Source organism: Ooceraea biroi, chromosome 1 (assembly GCF_003672135.1).
Source record: "Ooceraea biroi isolate clonal line C1 chromosome 1, Obir_v5.4, whole genome shotgun sequence".
Taxonomy (NCBI): Eukaryota; Metazoa; Arthropoda; class Insecta; order Hymenoptera; family Formicidae; genus Ooceraea; species Ooceraea biroi.
The window spans coordinates 15,212,122-15,234,454 of NC_039506.1; the positions used below are offsets into that span (position 1 = coordinate 15,212,122).

Below are 22,333 nucleotides of genomic sequence, written 5' to 3' on the forward strand. Positions count from 1 at the left end.
TTTTCCGCGTCGATCCGCAGAAAAAGCTGCTCGCAGCGAGCTCGAAATTTATGACGGATGAAGAAGGACCGGCGCCGAGAGTTTCTTGCGGGAGTCGGTCGCCTTCGTCGTTAATGTGAAATATCGCGGGTGGGTGGCATTCTTTCGCGACATGTCAAACGATTGAGCGCGCTGTCAAAGTGCCACCTTTGTGCGCAGCACGAAAATAATGGCGCGAAATACCTCCGGGGTCTCGGTCGAGCGCGAGACAGCTCGGTGTCTTTGTGTGCTCGATCTCTCTCCGCTCGGTCCGCTCTCGTATTCGCAACCCTCTGCTCCCTCTCTGCTCTGCACCCTCTCTTTCTCTTTCATCGGCCGCTCCCTGTGCGCGCCTAATGCGACGACGCATCCATCATCTTGTCGTCCGACAGCGCGCGAGTATCCATTAATGAGCCTCCAAAAAACGATTAAAAGATCCAGTCGGAAATTTAATTTCATAAAAGAGAGAGGGATGCGACCCCTTCGATCAGGTTACCACGTACGCGGCATATCCATCTTAGTAGTTGCCGAAAAATCAATCAACTTAATGTGAGATTCATGATTTCACGATGTTTCGAAGAATTTGAATTTTCCATCAAAGTTCTTGAAGTGACTGATCGATTATCGATTGTGTTTTGGGACATTAACATCGAATCGCGCGACTGAATCGGGGTTGCTTTGAATTATCGACGCGGGGTGTCGGCGTGACTGCCGTAACTTTATTTTAATGACGTTGCGTGCGGCAATCTTTCGTCCGGCCTACGCGCGTGTCCGCTTGAGATATTTCGGCTCATTATCGCTCATTTGCCATTCTAATTCCCTTGAGATGAACTTGAGCGTAACGCGAACGCATGAACCAGCCCGCGCACTTGAGGTTCGACATAATCGATATTAGCAATTTCGACGGGCCGTGTCCTAATCTCCAACCCATTACTTCACCATCAGGGTCGAGTGCTTAACCCTTTACCGGGATCCCTGGCAGAGGGCTTACGGCGGAATCCAGCATGCCTGATTCTCTTTAGAGCGAGAGAGAGAGAGTGGAAGATAGAGAGGATGATGATGAAAGCTTTCCTAGCGAGTCAACCATGACACATCCATAACGAAAAAAAAAGAAAAACGAAAAAATGATCTCTTGATATTAATTCCAACATAAGCGTCATCATTTCTCAATCAGTCGGCTATCGGTTCATCAAATAACTAATACATTTTCCATATTTTCTCCCCAGGTACCCGTCTGCGCATCAAGGACCCCAAGAACGAGTCATCAGCAGCTTCATCAGCGGATCGGACTAAGTCGGTACCACCGAATATCGTCGCGGCCGAACGCGGCGCGTTCGTAGGCGAGAGCGTCGCGGCAGCAGCACGTGAGAGAATCGCGGGAGTGTCGTCGCTCCAGACACTTGTTGCACGCCGGCCGTCCCTTAAAGAGGGTCTGCGCCGTCAGCAGCGGAGGAGCAGATCGCGCGCGGGCTCCGCGGGACGCGGACCGATCCGTCCTCTCGATCGAGTCCGGCGATCGTGATCGTGGGACGAGTGCGCAGGCGCGTTGCGTTGTCCACTCGCGAGCGCGCCATCTGGCGGATCACTCGCGAATAGCGCTTATTCGGCGCGGCATGTCGCGGCTCGACGGTACCGGACGACGTCGCGACGTGGACGACGACATCCGCGTGGCGTGCGACGCGTGCCTCCTCGTGTCGATCACCGTTCGCAAAAAGTGCTGCGCGAGTGCAGGCACCGCCGTCGTCGCCGTCGTGTCGACGAGCGCCGTCGCCGCGTGATCGTCGGCGAACGGTGCGACCGGAAGCCCGACGGAAGTGCGGCGTCGTCGACATCGTGGCATGCCGCCGATCGTCCCCCACGCGCGATCGTCCCCCTCGTTGGTCGGCCGTGCTCGCTCCACGGAGCTGCGAACGCGCGAATAATAATAATAGTACGCGGCAGCGCGCCGGCCCGGAAGCAGCGACCGGAAGCAACCGGGTGCCTTAGACGCGTGCCGGCCCGCGAGCCGGCTCGGTAGTACCGAATCGCCGGAGATCAAGAGAGAGACCGATCATGTGCTGCGCTCGGTGACACCGGCCGCGATCGTGCGCGGCGCTATCGTTGGCGGTATACGTGGTTAGCGGCGAAAGTACAGAGTTACCACTGCGGGGCGGCTATCACCACGTGGTAAGTGCAGCCCCTTTTGCATTCCACCCGGAAGGGGGTTTATACCGTCCCTCGCGGATGTTGCTTCATTCTTTGTTCGTTGGTTCTCATTATGCCGCTCTCGAAACTTGCAGTCGAACATCTTTAACATCGGACTTTGATCCTCCTAGTTACGCGAGAGTTAAACTCTGAACTTTAAAGGTCTCTCCTGCCCCTCTCGCGCATCCTGGAAACGCATGCATACGTGTGCGTGGCGTAAAATCAATAATCTCGTTTGTACAGCAAGATATTTTATTGAATTTCTCGCGCTGTCTGCACTGCTCTTTTCTGATGTACCAAGTTTAGAAGATATTTTTTGTTATGCAACTTTTTCTTTTTCGTCCTTTGTTTTTTTTAGAAAGTATGATGTAGAAAAGTCGCGCGCGCGAGAGAGGCGGTCCATCATACATTACCAAGAGTTATTATCCTTTTAAGCATAGCGTTTTGCTCCTTTACGGCCAAAATCGATAAAGTGGAGAGACGGAGAGACTAAAGGAGATGTATGCATCAGGCACAGATAGTCGTTTATCATAAATATCCGCCGGGGAGGATAGAAAATCGCCAAATTTCTATCGCGCGCGATATAAAACACGGACCAAAGAGAACGCCTCGAGGCGGAGTGATAAATTTCAATTTCGCGCGAAATTTATTCGCCCGAAACATCATTTGTATCGCGCGGTCTTCGGCGCGGCAAGTAGACAATCCACGCATGATCAGCCAACCTTCGCTCGGCTGGATATTCATCCCTGCGCCAAGCTGTCCGCTCATCAATCTCTCAAACATTACAGTCCCTTCCACTCTGTTCAACCCTTAAATACGAACCCTTAATTACTCACACAGTGACGGTTGTTCAGGCACATCACCGCGCTTCTTCTCGCAGGTGGACATCCCGGGCGCGCACCCGGGCGGTTTCGGCTACGACAAGAGGAAGCGAATACCGGAAGGCTGGATCACCTCCGTGGAATGTCTTCGGGCGCCAAGCGGCTAGTGCAGTCGCTTAGGGGCCGGAGCGGGGGCAGGGGCACCGGCGGCGGTCGTTCCGACGTCGGTGCCGGGGAGGAAGGCGTCGGTGGTGGCGGCGCGAGCACCAGCGCGACCAGGCTGTGCCATTACGACAGCGGGCACGAGCTCGACGAGATCTCGGTGATCGGGACCGCCATCGGCAGGGGTGGCGAGGGTCTCACGACACCCACCACACCCTGCCATTGCAGGAACATCAAGTACGGCAGCGGGCAGACGCTATGCAGCATCGCCGGATTGGTCCCACCCACCCCCGCGATACACACGCACAGGGCACAGTCCGGTGAGTTTGAACCTTTTCTGCTTTGCTGGTACCCCGCGACGTCTGAGGGGATGAATCGCGTGTCGAGCAGGGAAGAAAGTACGTGTACGTGGTGACTTGATTAGTTGATGACTGGTGAGGGTTGGTCGCGTGACTGCGAAGGATTGTAACTCTTTGGACTGTTATCTGCGCAACAGATTGTCTTTTTCTTGCAAGGGGCGTGTTCCGTTTTTCATTGTGATGAAACGTAGTACGTTGTAGGAGTATTTATTATTAGAATACAAGATTTACGTGAGTTTGAAGTCGCAGGCTTTTGGAGTCTTTTCAGGCTGACATAATGGCGATGAAAGATGAAAACTGTAACTGCAGATATGCCGTGCAACGTGCAATTGCAGCGTTTTTCGTAGACCGTATTTTTTCATCAGTGCCGCCGAAGTTTACACCGGATGAATTTTAACAGGGATACAGTCATTTAAATTAATGTTATTTTCCGGAGCGGACTGGATAGCCTCTCGTCGCGCGCAGGCAAGCGCCGCGGCGATGCAACGCGCGAAATTATGTAACGTTGCGCGTGAAACAATGTTGTACAAACGTTACCAAAAAAGGGAAAAGAAACAAGACAAAAGAGGGGGCGTAGATAAACTGACTAGGGCAGCCATTAATTTCGATTACCGCGTGTTCGCTCGCGCCTCAGACAATCGCGTAGCAGTCGTCGACTCGCAACGTTTCGCGTGCTCGTGCTCGTTCTCAACCGATTGACAACGATCGGTGATCGAGAGGACGGAAGGGGTTGCAACGGAGGGCTGTTCGTCCGACTACATGAGCGTCCGCGCTTCGTCGGCGCGAGTTTCGTTGCGCGTATCTCTCTCGTGCTACCTTCGTGCTTTCCAATCTTCGCGCGCGTAACTTATTACGCGCCATAAACAGCCGTAAATCCTCGTTCGCGTCTCCGGGAGAAGCGGGGTTTCCACTTAGAGAAGTGCGCGCATCCCCTGTTTCATCCTCGCTGAATCTTCGCGAGCACCTTTTTAATCTCCTCGCCGCATGAGGTGGAGGAGGAGGAGGAAAGCGCAGGAAACCGGCCGCATCGCGTGCTTCTCTCGGCCTTTCCTAGGCTTTTTCCTACCCTCCCTCGGTTCCCCTTGGCGTACCCCTTTGTCGCGCGATCCCGCGTCTACAATTCCGACCGGTAGAATATCACAATTCCTGAGAATTCGCTCGTCCTGGTAACCGCGTCTCCAGCTGCGAGGGCATTCTTTGTGCTCCCTATGGTGACATCTTCATAGGGTGGAAATGCATACCCGGCGTTTTTGCGCAGCCCGGTCACGAGCTATCTTGACAAAATTGCGTCTCTTGATCGCGGGGCGTGCCGCGCTGTTAAACGTGCTCCCCGTATCCTCGTCCCCTCCGGCCGTGACTGCGAGTCTTGTTCAAAATGAACGAGATGTTTATCAAAGCGCGGTGGATGGAAGAAAGATAAAGCGGGATAAGGACACGTCTCGCCGGGTCTGCGTTTTAGCCATAGACATAGTAAGAATAGACCGAGCGTGTTCTCAACTTGGCAGTGAATCACAGGTAGAAAAAGAGAGAAAGCAGGCGAAGGATTGCTCTCTCTCTCTAAGGAAAGAGGAGTGGGGGTAAGAGCGGAGAGTGGGGAAGACGCGAAGGATTGCTCTCTCTCTCTCTAAGGAGAGAAGAGTGGGGGTAAGAGCGGAGAGTGGGGAAGACGCGAACAGAGAGAGAAAGAGATCCTCCACCTACTTTCCGTCCTTTTCTAGCTGTGCTTCACGTTTTGCGCTTCACGCTCGGTCTATTCTTATTATGTCTATGGTTTTAACTATATTGATCATCATAATACGTCACCTATGTTATAATCTTTATGGTATTAACAATCTTGGCACGTGTACTTGGTTTCTCTCGCAGACGTTTCCTCAAAACGTAAATCATGTTTTAATAATTATTGAATGATACTTCTTGAATATAAGTATCAATCGAATAAAAACGTAAGGATGAAATTATCTGCTTGATTATTTATTTCCTAATTCGATTTTCTGCGATATTATTTTAAAATTAAGTTCCGGCAAGTTATCGCAACAATTCGCGAAGCAGCGATAGGAAATTGCGAGGACGTTTCCGCGTGGGGAATGGGATTGGAAAGAGACCGTGCAAGATTACTGCGAGCGAAAATTCGGAAACTCTTAATTACAACGCAAAACCGAGAATTAATCGAGAATTACTCAGAAGATAAATTGAATCGAAACGAAGAAAGCGGATATACTAGTTTACCCTGTCTGGCGTGAGGGATGGGAGATTCTTTATTAATCGTTTTCGTGGGAGCTTAAAGCTTTGTAATAAGATCCCAAAGTCTGATAGAACGAGGGGACCGACATTTCAGGGCTTAATCTTATGACGTAGTCGGCGGATTTCGATCGAGTCTGACGCCATTAGCGGGAATGACTAATATCTCTCGAGGGTTTAACGCGCCCTTTGATTTATATCCAGAAGCGTATAAGAATACGCAAACTGTGATGCGATGTTCTAGCCGTAAGATTAAAACTCCAAGTTTTAATAATGCCAAAGGATCGTCTCAGATATTAATAATAATCGCGACTCATCAGATCTCACGCGTCGCAGACGGCACAAAATATAAGGGATTACCATCATACAATCATAATTAAATGATAAAAATTAAAAGATTTAAATAATCGCAAGAATTTAATATATCGTCGCAAAATTATCACGAGAATTATCAATCTTATCTAAAGAAAATGTGCCTCTTTTCTCGTTCTTTTGTCTTCTCGCTGACGATAAAGCCGACAATGCCGATTCGTTGATCGTCAACATCTTCGATCGGCATCAGCGGCGACGTCGATGGTATCGCGGCGACTTTACGAGCGACGGATTTCGATAATGGCCGATTCGACTCGCGGACATTTCCATTCTCTTGACCTAATTAGGACCGCATACGCGGCCGATCAATGAACACTACTATCGGGGAGAAAAAGTAGGTACTTTCCCGGCTGTCTGTTCTTCTCCTCTCCACATCTCCACCCGTCCTCTTTAAGGGTGAAACCGACCAAAGCGAGAAGGCTGACGGTGACAGAGAATGACAGCTTGCGTTAAATTATCCCGAAGAATATTTCGAGAACTCGAAAGCATCCACCCACCAGCTCAAATATTCCCTTCTACCCCTTTCGCTCCCCGCGTGTAATATCGTAATATTCTAGCCAGCCAGAATGAGATTGGATAAGGGTGAAGAGGCAAGCTCGATTCATTGACTTCAATCTTCAGCAGCATCGCGCTCAGCTTTAGAGGGTCTCTCGCTCGCAAGTTTGCACGTTAACCGACTTATCAGACTTATCAGCTGATCTTGAAGTCGACTCCCCTGCCTGCTTCATTAATTCGAGCAACTTTCGAAGCTGCTGACCGCGCGCATATACGCCGTTCTAAGGATGGAACGTCAAGACTGACAGTTTAATCTTCGCCCTCTTCCATATCTATCTCTCTTCCTCTCTACTTTGATCTCTTTCTCTCTTCTCTCTATAGAATTATGAGATGAAGCAGAGAGCAGAAAGTCGTTAACGCGAGATTGATTGACCCGAACGTCGCCGGTTCGCTTACAGCTCGCTGCAACACGGCACGTTCTCCATCGCGACGGGGCTTTTTCAACCCCCCGCACTCCGGTTAACTTCGGCCGCTGCCGAGTCCGCGGGATGTCGTTTAAACTACTTCGACGTTGTAGCTCACCCTCGTCTGAAAATCTCGCCGCGCGCAAGAAACGAGCGAACAACTCGGTCGCGAAAGTTGGCGAACGGACGGGAAGTCGTCGCGCTCGCCGGAAGTGAGCGCGCGACGAGGTGAGTTCCTCCCTTCCGTCCGTACCGCCTTTCCTCCGAGAGAGACGAGGAGTCTCGATCGAGTACGCGCGCGTGCTCGCGCGAGCATCGCGCGAGTCTCGGCGGAGCTGAGTTACGATGTTTGCGACGTGTTTCCCAACGCGGACGAGCGAGTTTCGGACGCGAAACTCGGGCGGAAGCACCGCCGGTATTGTGTCCCTCGCTCGGCGACGTGCCACCCCTAAAGCCGATCCACCCCCGCGGGATATCGTTGCGAGCTTCGTGGTTGGCCGTTTCGCCGCCGGAACAGCTGTCGTTGGAAACGCGTCGATCGGATAATTTTCACCGAGGTGCAAGATCTTACGACCCTGATCCCTTTGCCCTCGAACCACCCCGTCACTCTCCGAATACGACAATTACAGTTGCTTTGCGGTTTTTACGAGGCGATTTTATTTCACACTTGCCAACGATTTGATGGTGTTAATTTTTAATTGCACACGTGGCAAGTTAAGGTTTCGAAATCGACGAGCGAAGATGAGCGAAAATGAGAGCGAGATAAATATTATTTAACAATTATTAAATAATATAAGATTATTATATAAATGAGAGCCAAGCGAGGTGCATAATCGCGACTGAGCGATTAGCTATAGTGAGTATAGTGATACATAACATACACTCACATTATATATAATGTATAATAATTTGTGGAGCTTGGCAAGATAGAAATGTTGCACCACACATAGAGAACGTTGTTGTTATCGCTTATTCTTGTTGCTCGCGCGGTGACCCTTCATTTTGGCGGAGCGACGGCTTTTTAAGCAGGTTCTCTACGAGCACGATATCGGAAAAAGGTACACTTTACGGATGCACGGTGTCTGAATGTGTATACATAATACAATGCGCCTCGCGAGAGTCGCCGTAACGACCCTGATAAGAGGAAAGAGCACTTTTCTCTGCAATTTGCTGCGAGATGCTGGCCGTCGCTCGCTCCACCATTATCTATTGCCACGGTGCTCGCGGAAACCTGCGAGAAGCTCTATTAATACTTTTGCATTTCTAACAACGTGACGCAGAGCGGCCGTTATCGCCATATTTAACGGAATTTCAAGCTAACATCATTTTTACAAATAAGACAAGCAGATGTAGGAACAGCCGCTGCTATTTTTCTGGAATTGTATTTTTATCTCGGAGGAAAAGACGGAAGCGGTCTAATCCGTACAAAGGACATCTATCTAAATGCAGAAATGAAAGATAAATAAAGAATCCATCATCCAGAAACAAAACACACCTCTGTGCGCTTATCCTCGAAAAAATATAATATTATCTCGAAGATTATTAGAAGATTATTATTTGTCCATCAAATTCGGCGGACATAATTTACGCGAGGCCTGCGAGTGCGTTCGCAATAAATACGGAGGATGATGAACGCGCGCCAGGTACGACAATGATCCGATGATTCGAGGAAAACGCGGTACATGCAAATTCTCGTGTCCGATAACGCGGGCATCTCGTTAGCGCTTGTAATTGCATAGTAGTCTCGTCACTATAGTGACGAGACTATACACGAGAATACACGAGGATTGCAGAAAGAGAAAGGGGGGATAGAGATAGGTAGAAAGGGAAGGAATCGATGAACTACTAGTGCAAAAATTGGTGGATTAAGGCTTGTTCAAGCAACGCAAATAAAAGTGTCGAAGAAACTCGTGATAACTTTCCGTACGGTGCTTCAGGTCTGCGCTCTCTCTCCGTCTCTTCCTCTCTTTTTCTCCTTCTTTCTATCTTTTTTTTTTCTTTGCACGCGCGGCAGTCAACGCCGCCGTTTTTATTCGGCGGCGAAAAGTTCGGGGCGTGCGGCCACGACGAAAGTTGCTCGGGGGAGAACGAGAGAGGGGAAGAGAGAACCTCCCGCGGTGCGGGGAAGAAAATCGCAACGGGTAGAACGTTGAACTTGGCGCTAAATGGAAAGTCCCCAGGACAGAAGCGGAGAAAAACTTCGGTCCGCTGCAGTTACCGCTCCGTTTGCGCGAGCGAGGGACACCCGCCGTCTTTTCATTAAAGAGATTAATCTTCGATGGTGACCGGGACACCCACTTCCGGTGACAATGTACCAAGGAGAGATCGTCGCTCGACTGGCTTTAAAACGCCCGGAGCTTCGTTGCTCCTGGATTTGCCGGCGATCGAGGATATAACGCGCGACTTTTGCGGTATTATTTCAACGACGTCGTGCAATCAAAAAGAGAGAGAGAGAGAGAGAGAGAGAGAGAGAATCCCACGTGGCTTGTCCCGTACGAATCGAGAAAATTGAGAGAAGCGCGCTCTCCTTTTCCCGTCTTTTTGCCGGCGAGCCTTGATCGACGTTATTTGTCCGCGAGTGCACGATCTCTCTGAAAATCCTGAGGACGCCAGACAAACCTCGAAATGCGAGCGTCGCGTCGTCGAGAAAAATCTTGCCTGTTGAACGAGCCGTTTCTCACCGAAACGATCCGACGTCACGATGTCATACTGGCGAGTAGCTTGTTTTTTCTTTCTCTCATTTCTTTCTTCTTTCTTTTTTTTATTAAGATCCTCCACAGAGATTTTTTGGACGTTTCAAGGGCGGTTTCTCGGCGGCAATAGCCCTAATTGAAGGTTGCGCGCGAACTTTCGGTAAGAAACTCGCAAACAAGCATTTGATGATCGCGCAAACTTTGAAAACGATTTAGCGCGCGTCCGAAAACTGAGGCGATTAAGTCGTAACGATGTTGCGGATTTAATTCGCAATGCCGACCCGGCAAAGTCGATTTTATCCACGACTTTACGACTTCACGGGGTGCGCTCACTTCTTCAACAAGAGAGAAAAAGGGATACAAATAAAACAAGAATTTACAAGAACTTATCCGGGAAAAGTGCACCGGGAGAAGAGGACAATAAATATGGTAACAACGAGAAAACACTTTTTCGAGAGTAATCGGCGGAGACGTCTGCTCTCGTCTTGTCGTACTTGAACCCACCCCTCGACGTAAATAACGATGGCGATTATTCTCCTTCCATCTCGCGCGATCGTTCTCTTTCTCCGTCGCTTTTCCTCCCGTTCTCACCCTTTCTCGCGCGCTCACTCCTTCATTCTAAAATAGCTTTCTCGCTCGGCGCTATTGATATTGCGTCGGTGTTATACAGAGAGGGATCAATACCTCGGCGGGCTGGATGCAGCCGCGAAGATTCCTTTGTAATAATCACGCAGGACCTTTGGCGGAGGCTCCCTCCGTCATCATCAAGCTCTGCTTTCTTTGTTTTTTACCTTTCATTCCCGGCAGTGAAGTGATTTGCCCCCGCGACTCTGACAATTGTAACGAGACGGGATATTTTTTTAGGCGGACCTTATTTCGAGAAAGCCTTTCTAACAATATGCAACAGCCTCGACGAGCTGGTTCGCGCGTTACGGACGGAACGAAGAGAGGTCCTGAAGTGAAACCACGTGGTAGAGTCAGTTAACATTCAGCCGACTTCGTTCGAGTTTTGAAAATTCCAGTGAACAAAGAGCGAATTATGAGAACGAAAATTAAATGAAAGTTGTCAAACCACAAATCGTATAAAAGAAAATTATTTAAGAATAAAAGAATTGAAAGAAAATTATTAAAAAGAAGATTCAAAGAAAATGATTCAAAAGATGAACGTGACAATCATTATCACTCGAAAGCAACCCAACATCGGGCGTCTCTTGAGGCCTGTGTGTCAATCGTGACGTCATAATGCTCGCACCTCTCGTGCTCAGTGACGTAGCGTCGGGACCGCATGTTAACAGAAACGTCGGACATCGAGTTAATTAGATGATACACACGCGCGCCGCGTTCGGAAACAAGATGACGAATCTGAATGCGTGTACATACGGCCGAGAATTCCGAGTTTATGTTGATCTAGAGAGCGAGATGCAACGTTTGATGCTGCAAATAGATACGATGCGATACGAGGCGCTACACGATTGGCCCGCGGCCAGAATTCCGCTGCGGTCCATATATAATAGAGGCTCAGGCTTACCCGCCCGTGATGCAGTGCTCGTAAATCGCTGCACGTTAAGGCTCATTGTTGCGTTGATATCATGCGACCGAATGGATCCCCAATAAACGTCACGTTCATCGAATTTATTAAAAGACTTCACGCTCCCCGAGATTGATTTACAATTTTAAATGCAACATTTCGGCTTTGAAAAATGCGCTCATGGAATCAGTTCCCATATATTTAGAAAGAAGTATTTGAAACAAACTTGATATATGAATATATGATATGAATATATATGCTGGAAAGAAAAATGTAATAAATATAATTTTTTATATAATATTTATTACAATAGAATTTTATTTGGTGCGACAAAACCTCTCTTTGAAAAAAACTAAATTTGGAAAAGACATTTTATATACGATATATTTATCCTACTTGGTACCAACAAACTCAAGAATTTCGACATAAATAATATAATAAATATAAATAAATACCGAATTAACTCTGGTAATATAATTATAATCATTTTCTTGCAATTTATAGTAAGCAAATGATGAAACACTGATCCGTTTCGACGGAGGCTTTCAGTTCAAGTAAAATTGGATTTTACTTAAAGAAAAGGATTAATTATCTTGAATCCGCGACTCTGCGCAAGAATTTTATTCACCTTTTCTTCTTTCCATTTCTCCTTGCTTCGCTCGCTTCGTCCTTTACGCAACGTCAACGTAAAATATCGCGAGCCCTATTATCGGTCACGGTCCGCGGCTCTGTATTAAACAAAAATCTGAAAATTTTCCTACAGATACTGAAAAATCCCCGACACTCGGTACATCCAACGACCACTGACGTTGCACTCACTGCACGCGCGCACGTATGTCGGCGCACTTGTTTAACGTCCTCCCCGAGTCCCGGGGGGTTTAGTCGGGGTTCGTAGCGCGGTCCGGAGCGCAGCAAAAATGTTTTCCCTCTCACGTGTGAGACAACTTTCCTTCGCACGTGTCAAATTTTAACGTGTAATGTTACAGAAAGAGTGACCTGCGTTTACAGCAATACACGAGTCGCCCTCGTCGTCGTGTGGGAGTAATCTCGCGCGGATGCAGCGGATCTGCGTGCAACACCGCGCCGGATGTAGCAGAGTATACGCAACGGGATATTGCCCTTCCGGACAGGATTTTTTTAAATTTCCCTCGCGCGAGATCTGCCGGGGCTCTTTCTTCTGCATCCTTCAAACTCGACGCAATCAAATCTTCGACGAGCGCTTCTGCGACATCTCTGTGCGGCCCTTCCTCCCTCTCTCACTCCTCCGCACTTTTGTGCATTCCTGACTTCCGAATTCCGGCTGCGTCGAATTCGGCTTGCGACGCGTTCGCGCGCGACAAAATGCCACCGTCGACGTCGACCCGGACCGACCCTAGAATCGATCGCGGCCGGCTAAGTGTATTCTGAATATTCCGTCACATTGAAATTTTCATCAAGTCGACGGGGAAGGGGGGATAGGATGATGAGGGGTACAACGGGAACGGACGATAATGCAACTGTGCCGGGAACTTTGATACCCTCCTTTCTTCTCCCTCGTACAATCTGGCGCAAGAAATTCGGGTGCTGCTATTGTTAAAGAATAAATATATGAACGTTTTATCGGTGTTTTATTTTATGAAGCTCTTTTTTCTGTTTAATTCGATATTTATGGACATTGTTTGAATTTGAACCTTCTGGGAGTGTCGCGTTTATAAAACGAGGCTGCCTGGATAATGAAATATTAAGTGTAGGGGAAACACCGACGAGTGTAAATATGTAAACGCGATATATTAAGATGGAGTGCGCCGCTCGTGTTCTACACCCTTCGATGAGGACGGTTCCCGCCCCTTTATAAGCAGTCGTATCGTTAGCATGGCGGGAGCGGCTCAGGGAGAATTTGCATGCAAAAGAGAGCCAAGATGCTGGCGTCGTTGTAGAGGGAAAGAATGAGGGGCCTGAATAATTCGAGTGTAGCCAATGCGCATAATTTGCGGAGACCGCCTTTACACCCGAAATCAAGATCTCGAGGGAGACGGATATCGTTCCTTTTAGAGAAAAAAGGAATCCAACGGTTGCACGTTCGTGGTGAAAATGCGCGGCACATTTTTACATTTTTAAACCACTAGATATCGCAGCCTTTTTCTTTATAAAAAGCTTTCTCTTGAAACTTCGAGATGAATTTTATGTTTCTATTTCCATATGAATGATTATTACGATGATTCATGTAAACTAAAAAGTTAACATTATGTCGGAATCATACGAAATTATATTACCACGAGGGGTTGGTCACTAGCGGTTATAGTGTACAAAAATTACCCCTGATACGGATTACTTTTAAATTACCTCAGATTCCTTAAGATTATCTAATACTACAACAGTTCGATCAAATAACTTGGCAAAAGTTTCAATTTACTGTCAAAATTCATCAATGCCGTATTTTCCGTATTGATTTCAGCCGGTAGTTCCCTCGATGATTGTTCAGAATTTTCCATTTTGATCGATTTCGATAATAAAACCAGAAAAAAATAATAAACTAGCACAGAGCAAAAGAATCAAGCACAGAAGTAGGCATATAGACCCGAAAACATATGAAAGGTTGCGTTTCCGATATTTGGTTGTCTCTCGGCGGTTAGATGTACTGAATATATTCGCGCATGGTGTCACGATTACCTTAGATTACCTCAGATTATCTGAGACTACCCCTAAGAATTACCTAGCCCTTGTACAAAGATTACCTCAGTGACCAACCCCTCGTATTACCATTATCATGGAAAATTAAATTATCAAGATTATTTTAAAATTACTTCTATCATCGCGAGCTTCGTTTGGAAGCTTTTTGCACATTTCGCATTATCTATCGTTTACTTAACATTATCCTTCATGCAAGTTGCGTATCGTATAAAACTGGATCCCGTTGCCCGTTAATGAGTTAAATGAGTTAAAAAATAAATGAGTTAAAACGATCACGGTAGATCCGATTCTCTCGTAAATCCGCGATCCGGGGGTGAGTTATTACGCGCTCGTCGCGCATCAGCAACGATAATCTTAATACGCGCGCGGGGTAATTATTTTTGCGTGCGTCGCCGGAAAATGCAGGGGGTGGAAGAAGAACGGGGGAGTGAGGAAGCGGATTCTCCTGGCGACGATCCTCCGGAGCGATTCCGCGCGGATTATAAATAAAGCGGACCGAGCAACTCGCGCGCGGCTTTGTGGACTTAAAATATCTCGGACGCGTAAGCCATCCTGCACATGGCGCTCGCGGAATAGCGACGGAAGAATAAAGAGGGAAGGAGGATGGTTCCGCAATGGGGACCCGCCGGTCTACCTCGGGAGAGAACGCGCACAAGGAGCAGAGGTGAGACGAGGGGTGTTTTACGTGCGACAAGATGGCTTTCGAGGTCGGCCAAGTGAGCTTCGTGCCTTGCGACACCTTGCATCTGCTGTCAGACCCGAGAGAGCCCGTCACTGCCGTGATTCTCATGCTCATGGTAAACGTTTCGCGCGTTAACGTGACCGACTTCCCGGTTCTTCAAGATTCTGATGCTTCTCGTTCTAATATTTTCGTGATGTTATTGCAACTACCATTATTTCTCTACTCGACAATGTCAATTCTTATTTTAGACAGTATGTATACAAAATTTAAGGGAAAGGTTAGAAGGGATTCGGTCTTGGTGTGGCAGAAGTTGTCAAGATTGTTTTAATATTCTTTTAATATTGCGTCAATATTGTTTATTTGAATGCGCTAATCTTTAAGAGAACCAAAAATTCTCAGGTTCGGCCATAATGCCAAACATGATTCCTCCCGCAGCATTATGCATTTTTATCTGAAATAACACACTGGATCGTCGAAATTTGTCAGCTACGAGACCAAAAAGATTCAGCTGCAGATCAGAATGAATCTTCGGGATTGCACGAGGTTCGCGTTTACGAATCCCTTATTTGACGATCGTGCGAATCGAATATTGCGGCAATATTTCACGGACGGCCGCGTCGCACGCTTCGTTAATTCGGACGCGGTCGATCGAGGCAAGAATGTCACTTCATTCCCGCCGATTGGCATCTGTGAAGGAAGACTGTCGCGTGACGTTTCATTACACGATCAATCCGGATGAATCCGAGTGTGATCGCGATGATGGCACGATCGAAATCGGAATCACCGAGATCACCATCGCTCGCGCGATGTATTCGTCGGCGGCGGCGTGGCGCAGATCAATCGACGGAATTATTCCGGCAGGAAATTCTCTATCGCTGCTCTTCGCGCGGTTTGCTGCCCTCCGCGCCACGCCGCTTTACGAGGATCGCTTTACTGGTCAAATCATCGTCGAAAGCTTGCGGAAACCCGCAAGCAATGCCCCACGATTGTCCCTCGAAACGAGAAGCCGCGAGTGTCGCGTTCCATCGCGTTCACCCTTTCTGCATCACGTTCAATGTGGTGGCGACAAGCATGTCGCTTACTTGCGCTGCACAAGGTGGACGCGACGCAAGTCGGGGTGGATATCCGCGCAGCCAAAAGATCGATGTTATTTCTGAAGCAACATTTCCGCGCGCGCACGGAAATGCGTGTTCTCGGCCGCCGACCTTTCCTCTATTTCCGGAATAATGTCATCATTTATCGAATCTGCAATGTTCTCTGCCGCGCGGCTGGATCAATCCCTACGATTCTGCGAGGGTTGTATATTCTGGTATAACTGATCGACCTAGTTCGCAAATTTTTTGGGGAATAATGCTAGCTACCAGTGTTCTCGTACCGTTACACAGCAGAAAAGTTTGCGTTACATTCTATACATTTTACATTCTATACATTTCCAATCGGTCCACTTAAATTTTTGTGTTCATTTTATATAATACGAATATATCGAACAATGACGTTAGTATTATGTAGATAATAATTTCAGATAAAATTAGTTGGAAATAGTTGAAAGCGAAAATTTTATGTAAGACGAACATATTTACAATGCTGAATTTTATTTAAGGAAAATATTTATTTGTACAATTCACACAATGTCGCAGTGCGCGCCATCGTCGTGTTAGTGTTTGAAAAAGATTGATTTAACATATGATGACTATTGTAAAATTCTTGCTATTATACGTACGATATATTATTTTCATATTTAGATTACAGCTGATTATAAATTTAACACACAAAGTCCGATCAAACAACAAATTATAAACTGTTAAATTTGCACATGTTGCGCTTCTAACAGAAAATTTTTAACGAGTAACGTTTTTAGCAGAAACACAAAATGTTTTTCGCTGTGTCTAAACTACGCAATTTCTCTACAGCATTGCCGACTTTTATTTCATGTAACACAACTGAGTCGATAAGAAAAAGCCATTAAACATTAACACACTTTTATTTGGAGGGGTAAGTGCTCTCGGATAATTAATTTCGGCGATTTTTGCGTTACGTTTTCGCTCGCTCGCTCGTGCAACCCTCGAACAGCGGGCGCAACCGGACGATATTTATCAACCCGCACGTGCGTTCTGATTCGATTCCGATTGAAAGTGACGTTCCGTAAAACGAGGCTTTTCGGATGTGCGTCCATTCGCTCTATGTCCCCGATCGATTTTCCCCCGGCGTGTTTTATATCCGGGTGATTTGACGCGAGCTCGCGCGCTTTAAGGCGGAGCTCGTTCCGCGAGCACTCCGCGATGCTAATGCACGCTCGCGAAGCGTCACTTCGTTAGCGTTAAATCGAATTGACACACACAGCAAGTGTCTACTTGACGGAACTCATCGGCAATCCCCGAGAGTTCCCTAAATAGAGCCTACAGAGTGCTGCCTAAAGCATTCTCGCAAATTTACGTTATAGCCCTCCAGGAAGCTGATGCGATTCCCGTTTGTTCGACTTCCTGTTGAAAATCCGTCAAGATGAAGAAGAACGTTTGTAGATTCTAATTATGATAAAATTTCGAGAATTATTTTTATGTACACTGAAATAGTTATAAGCTAGAAAATGGTTATTAAATTTAATGCCTAGTCTCTGATATATATGTTCAATTTTCATCGAATTCCGAAACTTTTATTTATACCGGAGAACAAATTCGAGCTTAAAAAAATCATAATCGGATCTGAAACGCGAAGTTCTTTCGGTTTATCCCCGACGTTTCATTTTTGAGGAGCCTCGCTAGTTTCAGCGGACGGCGGCACTACGCGCAGGGGGTGGCGCATCTATCATTGAGAGAATTTTCAACGGGGGTCGGGGGGATAGCTAGTTATACCGGAAGCTTAAGCGGAACGATCGAGTCAGCAGAACGAAGTGGAGTGCTTATATGCCGTGTAAGTAGCTACGCGATAGACGTAACTTTAGAGATTGACTCACAAAAGCCGACGAAAATTGGGTGTCAATCACCCTGGTCTACAAAAGGGGCGTTTTGCCACGCGTCAATCGTCCGAAGACGTCTATTTATGGGACGAGAGGAAAATTCCGTGCATCGTCGATCAAATACACGTCGCACGCACGTGATAATTTCGAGTAGCACGAGTTGCATTTTATAATGCTATCGCGCCGTGTGTCATCCCTGTCGCAACCCTACCTTTGCAAATGAGAATCGGATTTTACTCATTATATTCCGTCGTATTACAATGGACTTCGAGAGGCACGCGATCGAATTGTTCACGTTGCAATTAACGAAAGCTTAATTATTGACGTAATTAAAGCACTGTTTCATATTAGAAACGAAGGAGTCGTAATTACAATTTTTGTAATTGCAGTCACGATCGCGCGCTTTAATTATTGCAAATTGGAAGCTCGCGGCTGTGACGATCGCTCGAATAATTTTATTTCATTTTCCCCTTATGCAGACAATAAATCAGGAACTCGCCAGGTAAAATGGCGAACTTGAAAAAGATTTTTTTACTTCAATAAAGAGCCGTCTAACAAATTTAAACTACTCCAACGATTTCCAGCGATGCATTTTACGTGTTCCGCGAGATGCATGAGAGTACCGCGTCAATGATGATCGTGTTGTTATAATGCACAGTGCAAACTTCGTCGCAGCTTCTTTCGGATATTCACTGCTCCGCTATTCAATTTCCGGTTGCAAATTTCGGTGATTTGCTCAGGTGCTCATGTTGCGGGCGTCGCTACAAATTGCAATCGCCGCACGGCCACGTCGCCGGAGTGCTAGTTACATTGAGCCCGCTGGATCAGATGGATCGCAACCCCCCGCTGGGGAGGCAGGGGATCGCTCTACCGTCGAGGTATCGCGATGGATACAGCCGGATTATACAAGTTTTCAACTCCACGTCTGCTCGTTCTTTACGAGCGCGTACTTGGAGCAGCAACGACTACGTGCTACCCTGTCACACATACACATACCTTCCCGGAGCAAGGGGATGGAAAGCTCTCCGTTTTAGAGCTCCCCTTATCCACGACGTGCACCTTTCTCCTTCCTCTTACCCTTCCGTATTCCGCGCGCGTCCGCTCATCGAGCGGGCGAGATAGAGACGAGCGAGTACATACATGTATCTTTCTCTCTCGCTGTCGTTATATTATATTTATATATTGTTATATATTATTTATATATTATTAAAATATTATATGTTTTATATTTCTCGCAACGACGTACGCCAATGACGTCGTCACACAAAGATCCGCGCGCGCTCCGAAGCGGAGGTTGGCGAGGGCGATCCTCGCGCGAGCGATGACAACGACAATCCAACCGCTCGAGTGATTAATGGGGATGCAGATGGGGTGCGGAAGGGCGCGCGTAAACCCTTCTACGCGCCGATCTTATTTCTGTCGAGGGTCACTCGCTTACTCGCTCGTGGACGCGCACCGGGCCCCGTATTTAGAACGAAGGTTTCCTCAGAAGAGTTTCTCTCCTCTTGAAGGGTGCTCGATGAAACGTGCGATTAAGCGTCGCCCGTCCGGATAAGCGCCCGGCGCTGAGCGAGCGAGCAAGCGAGTGGTCGCGCAAGTGATTGCGCGAGTGGAGAATCACGTCCGGTTTGCATACGCTGCGTGATTAATGCGCACTTGCGGGCCGTTTCCCTTATGCCGCGGCGTTAACAAATGCCCATAATTCTCCCGGCAACATCACCCTTCGTGATTAATGCGGACTATTAATCGCGACCGCGCCTCCGCGCGGAAGTACGACGGATTTATATTTCGCAGGGGACGCGACGCTCCTGCTATTCCCGCCCCTTTATTCTCTCTCTCTCTCTCTCTTTGTTTTTCTGCCACCCTCTTGTCTCCTCCGTACGTGAGACGCAACCGGACGAGCCCCGAGTCTTACGCACGCGATCGCATAAATAGCCCGAGTCGTGCTTCATTAGAAAATCAGCTCGAGCCGGCGCGCGCTGCTCGCGCGAAACGCCGCGGGGTTTTCGTGGACGAATTGTAAAGTCCGCCTCGACTCGGGATTTGAATGATTTTAATGTAATTCCAGCGAGATTTATAATAAAATTGCGGGCGAGTGAACGAGGTTTGCAGAGATTTGCAGGATTGATTAATCAGATTCTTCACGATTGATGAAGTATTAAATCTGTATGTGCACATGCACGAAATGATTTATAGATTTATATCGTTCGCGGTCGAAAATCGGATTAATCTTTTGAATTTCCTTGCATTGAGATGTGCATGGATTGCCGATGGATCGATATAAAGCTGCGCGATAACGCATATTTCACGTGGCTGAAAGTTTTCCATCTCCTTTGAATCAACAATCAGTGCAACGATAGCAATCGCGCAGCATCGAGTACCGATAACTTAGTCCGCAACGGCCCCGTAAAATATCAAATTTTTATCCGTAAAATCGAACAAAGTTACAATGAAATCGCGCGAACGTGTCCGAAACTAGCCATGTAAATGCAAGAACTTTTACGCGGCAACTTCCGAGAAATTCCATTTTCCCGGAGTTTTCATAGAACCTCAAACTCGCACAATGAAAAATTTTACGTCGACAAATATCGACGAGCACTATATGCTTCCGGTTAATCTGACAGCCAGCCCATATGCGCTCCCATCAAACTTTTAACGTATCAACAAAAACTTTTAATTAATGGAATAAAATACACTCGAGATATTTCAATTACTGACGATTTACGAGACAACATAAACACAACAAATATTCTGTAAACTGAAAATATAAATATCTAATCTTCAAATAAAAATTATACAATCCTCGATTCAACAGAATAAAGAATAAAGGATAAAAGCACTCTTGCGAAATTCAAAATCCTCCACCTTTCCAGTTACGATCGCGATTAAATATTATAACAGTGCACATCGCATGTTATAAATAATTGATAAAAATAATACATGCTACTATCCAAAACTATTAGATAAATCAGTAGCTTCGCGGTGCTCACGAGCAGATTCTCATCCAGTGGCTCGCGGAAACTCCACGCTCCAACTCGAGGCAGCTGTTCGTGGGCAATAGCACCCTCTCTCCCACCCTCATTGTCAGACCAATTATTATATCATATAGTCGTCCATTTCGGTCAACTCGGTACGATGCCTGTTGCTGCAGTCTGCATGTCGCGTGCACGTCAAATGCGGTCGGATTAACAACTGCCGAGCTATTTAGAGATGATACGAGGGTGATTGGAGCGGCGCGGCAGGGGGGTGGCGGGGACGAACGGACGCCCTGCGATAGTTTGACGGAGGGTAGATTGCGGCGTGCGGCACAAACAGGAATTAACCTCAACAATTATGCGGCCCTTTGTGGCCGGCAAGGTCAATATCAATCCCCTTCTCCTCCTCCTCCACCCTCTCCTCCTCCTCCTCCCCCTTCTCAGCCTCCTCCTCAGTTCCGCTGATCCATAAGCCGGTATTATCGTTCGGCTGATCCAGCCACCAAAGTACATGGACCGCGGAGTGTGTTAAGATCGATCCCACCCCCTACCTCCTACACCCCCGACGGTAGCGCCGTAATCCCGTTTGCTCGCATACATTAGCATATGTTTCCGGCGGCGCGTCCCCCCGCCTCCCCGCGATTCGCCTTTAATAAGGAAAATAGACGATCGTTTACGAGACGAACCTCGCAAACGATCGATCTGTTGCTACGTGCACTCACGCGTACGTTCAGCTCGAGGGTGATTGCGCGTGATGTGTACGCAAGGGGCTACATCCGGTTTCACCATGGCAGCGAACGGCGGTGACTTCATTACACGCGACCGTTCCGCTAATCGCGGACGGCGAGCGTCATTAAGAGGGGCAGGATCATTACGGCTCGAATTTTGATTCGGTCGGGAAACGTCATCTCGCCGGAGGAGAGATAACGGTAATGATAATTTGCGATAATGATGCGGCGACGACGGCGTTGTGCTTTTACTGTATTAAACCGCCCGCTGTTTATTAAACTCGCGCAATTATGTGCCTTTAATTGTCCCTTAATCAGCTTCGTTAATCAACCGATTGCTGCGCGAACCGCGCGAGTGCGTTTACCCTTTTATCCTTCTTGCTCCCTTGACGTTCATCCCGCGTTATCGGCAGGCGGAATTCGTAACAGCTCGTTAAAGCAGAGCAGAAACTACGGCGAATCCATTAATCTCTCCCCTCCCTCTCCCTTCTCATCGCCACAACGTAATACGCAAAATGCCATTATACGAGCGATTCTCTCCCAGCTGACGCATCCGCGTAGACGCGACGCGGCAAGCCTGGCGCAGCGGTGCGTCAAGACATTCCGCATGTATTTCCCGGCGACCCCGGGGTACCACAAATGTTTGTCTCCATCAGGCCGGGGCGAGGATCGTTTATACAGCTGGGTACACGGTGTGTCGGAGATAACGTCTCAGGAATAAATGTCAGCGGCGGTGTCTGTCGCGGTGTGAACATTTCAGGCAAGCCCTGGGCTCGTCCCATTCCTCCCCCTGGCCATCTACACCGGCGTCTACGCTCGTTTATCTTTTATCATGCCGCATTAAAGGTAAACTCCCCGAGAATCGCACGGAGGAGAGGGAGGGAGTAACGCGCGCCGTCATCCCGAGATTCCGTCCCCAATGAGAGTTTTATTCCGCCGTTTTTTTCCGCGAACGGAGTCCGGGAACGCGACTTTTCACCCCCTCCTTTCT

The 22,333-nt window shown here is 47.7% G+C and overlaps 1 protein-coding gene across 1 annotated transcript in view; it reads left to right on the top strand.

Moving 5' to 3' along the window:
• The window catches only part of LOC105280865, a 190,461-nt gene that overhangs the window by 41,564 nt on the left and 126,564 nt on the right, over positions 1-22,333 (top strand). Inside the window, exons 2-3 of the mRNA XM_026973194.1 lie at positions 1,245-2,184; positions 3,083-3,505. Of these exons, the coding sequence (XP_026828995.1) occupies positions 3,166-3,505 (340 nt within the window). The 5' untranslated portion in view covers positions 1,245-2,184; positions 3,083-3,165. The remainder of the gene's footprint in view (positions 1-1,244; positions 2,185-3,082; positions 3,506-22,333) is intronic.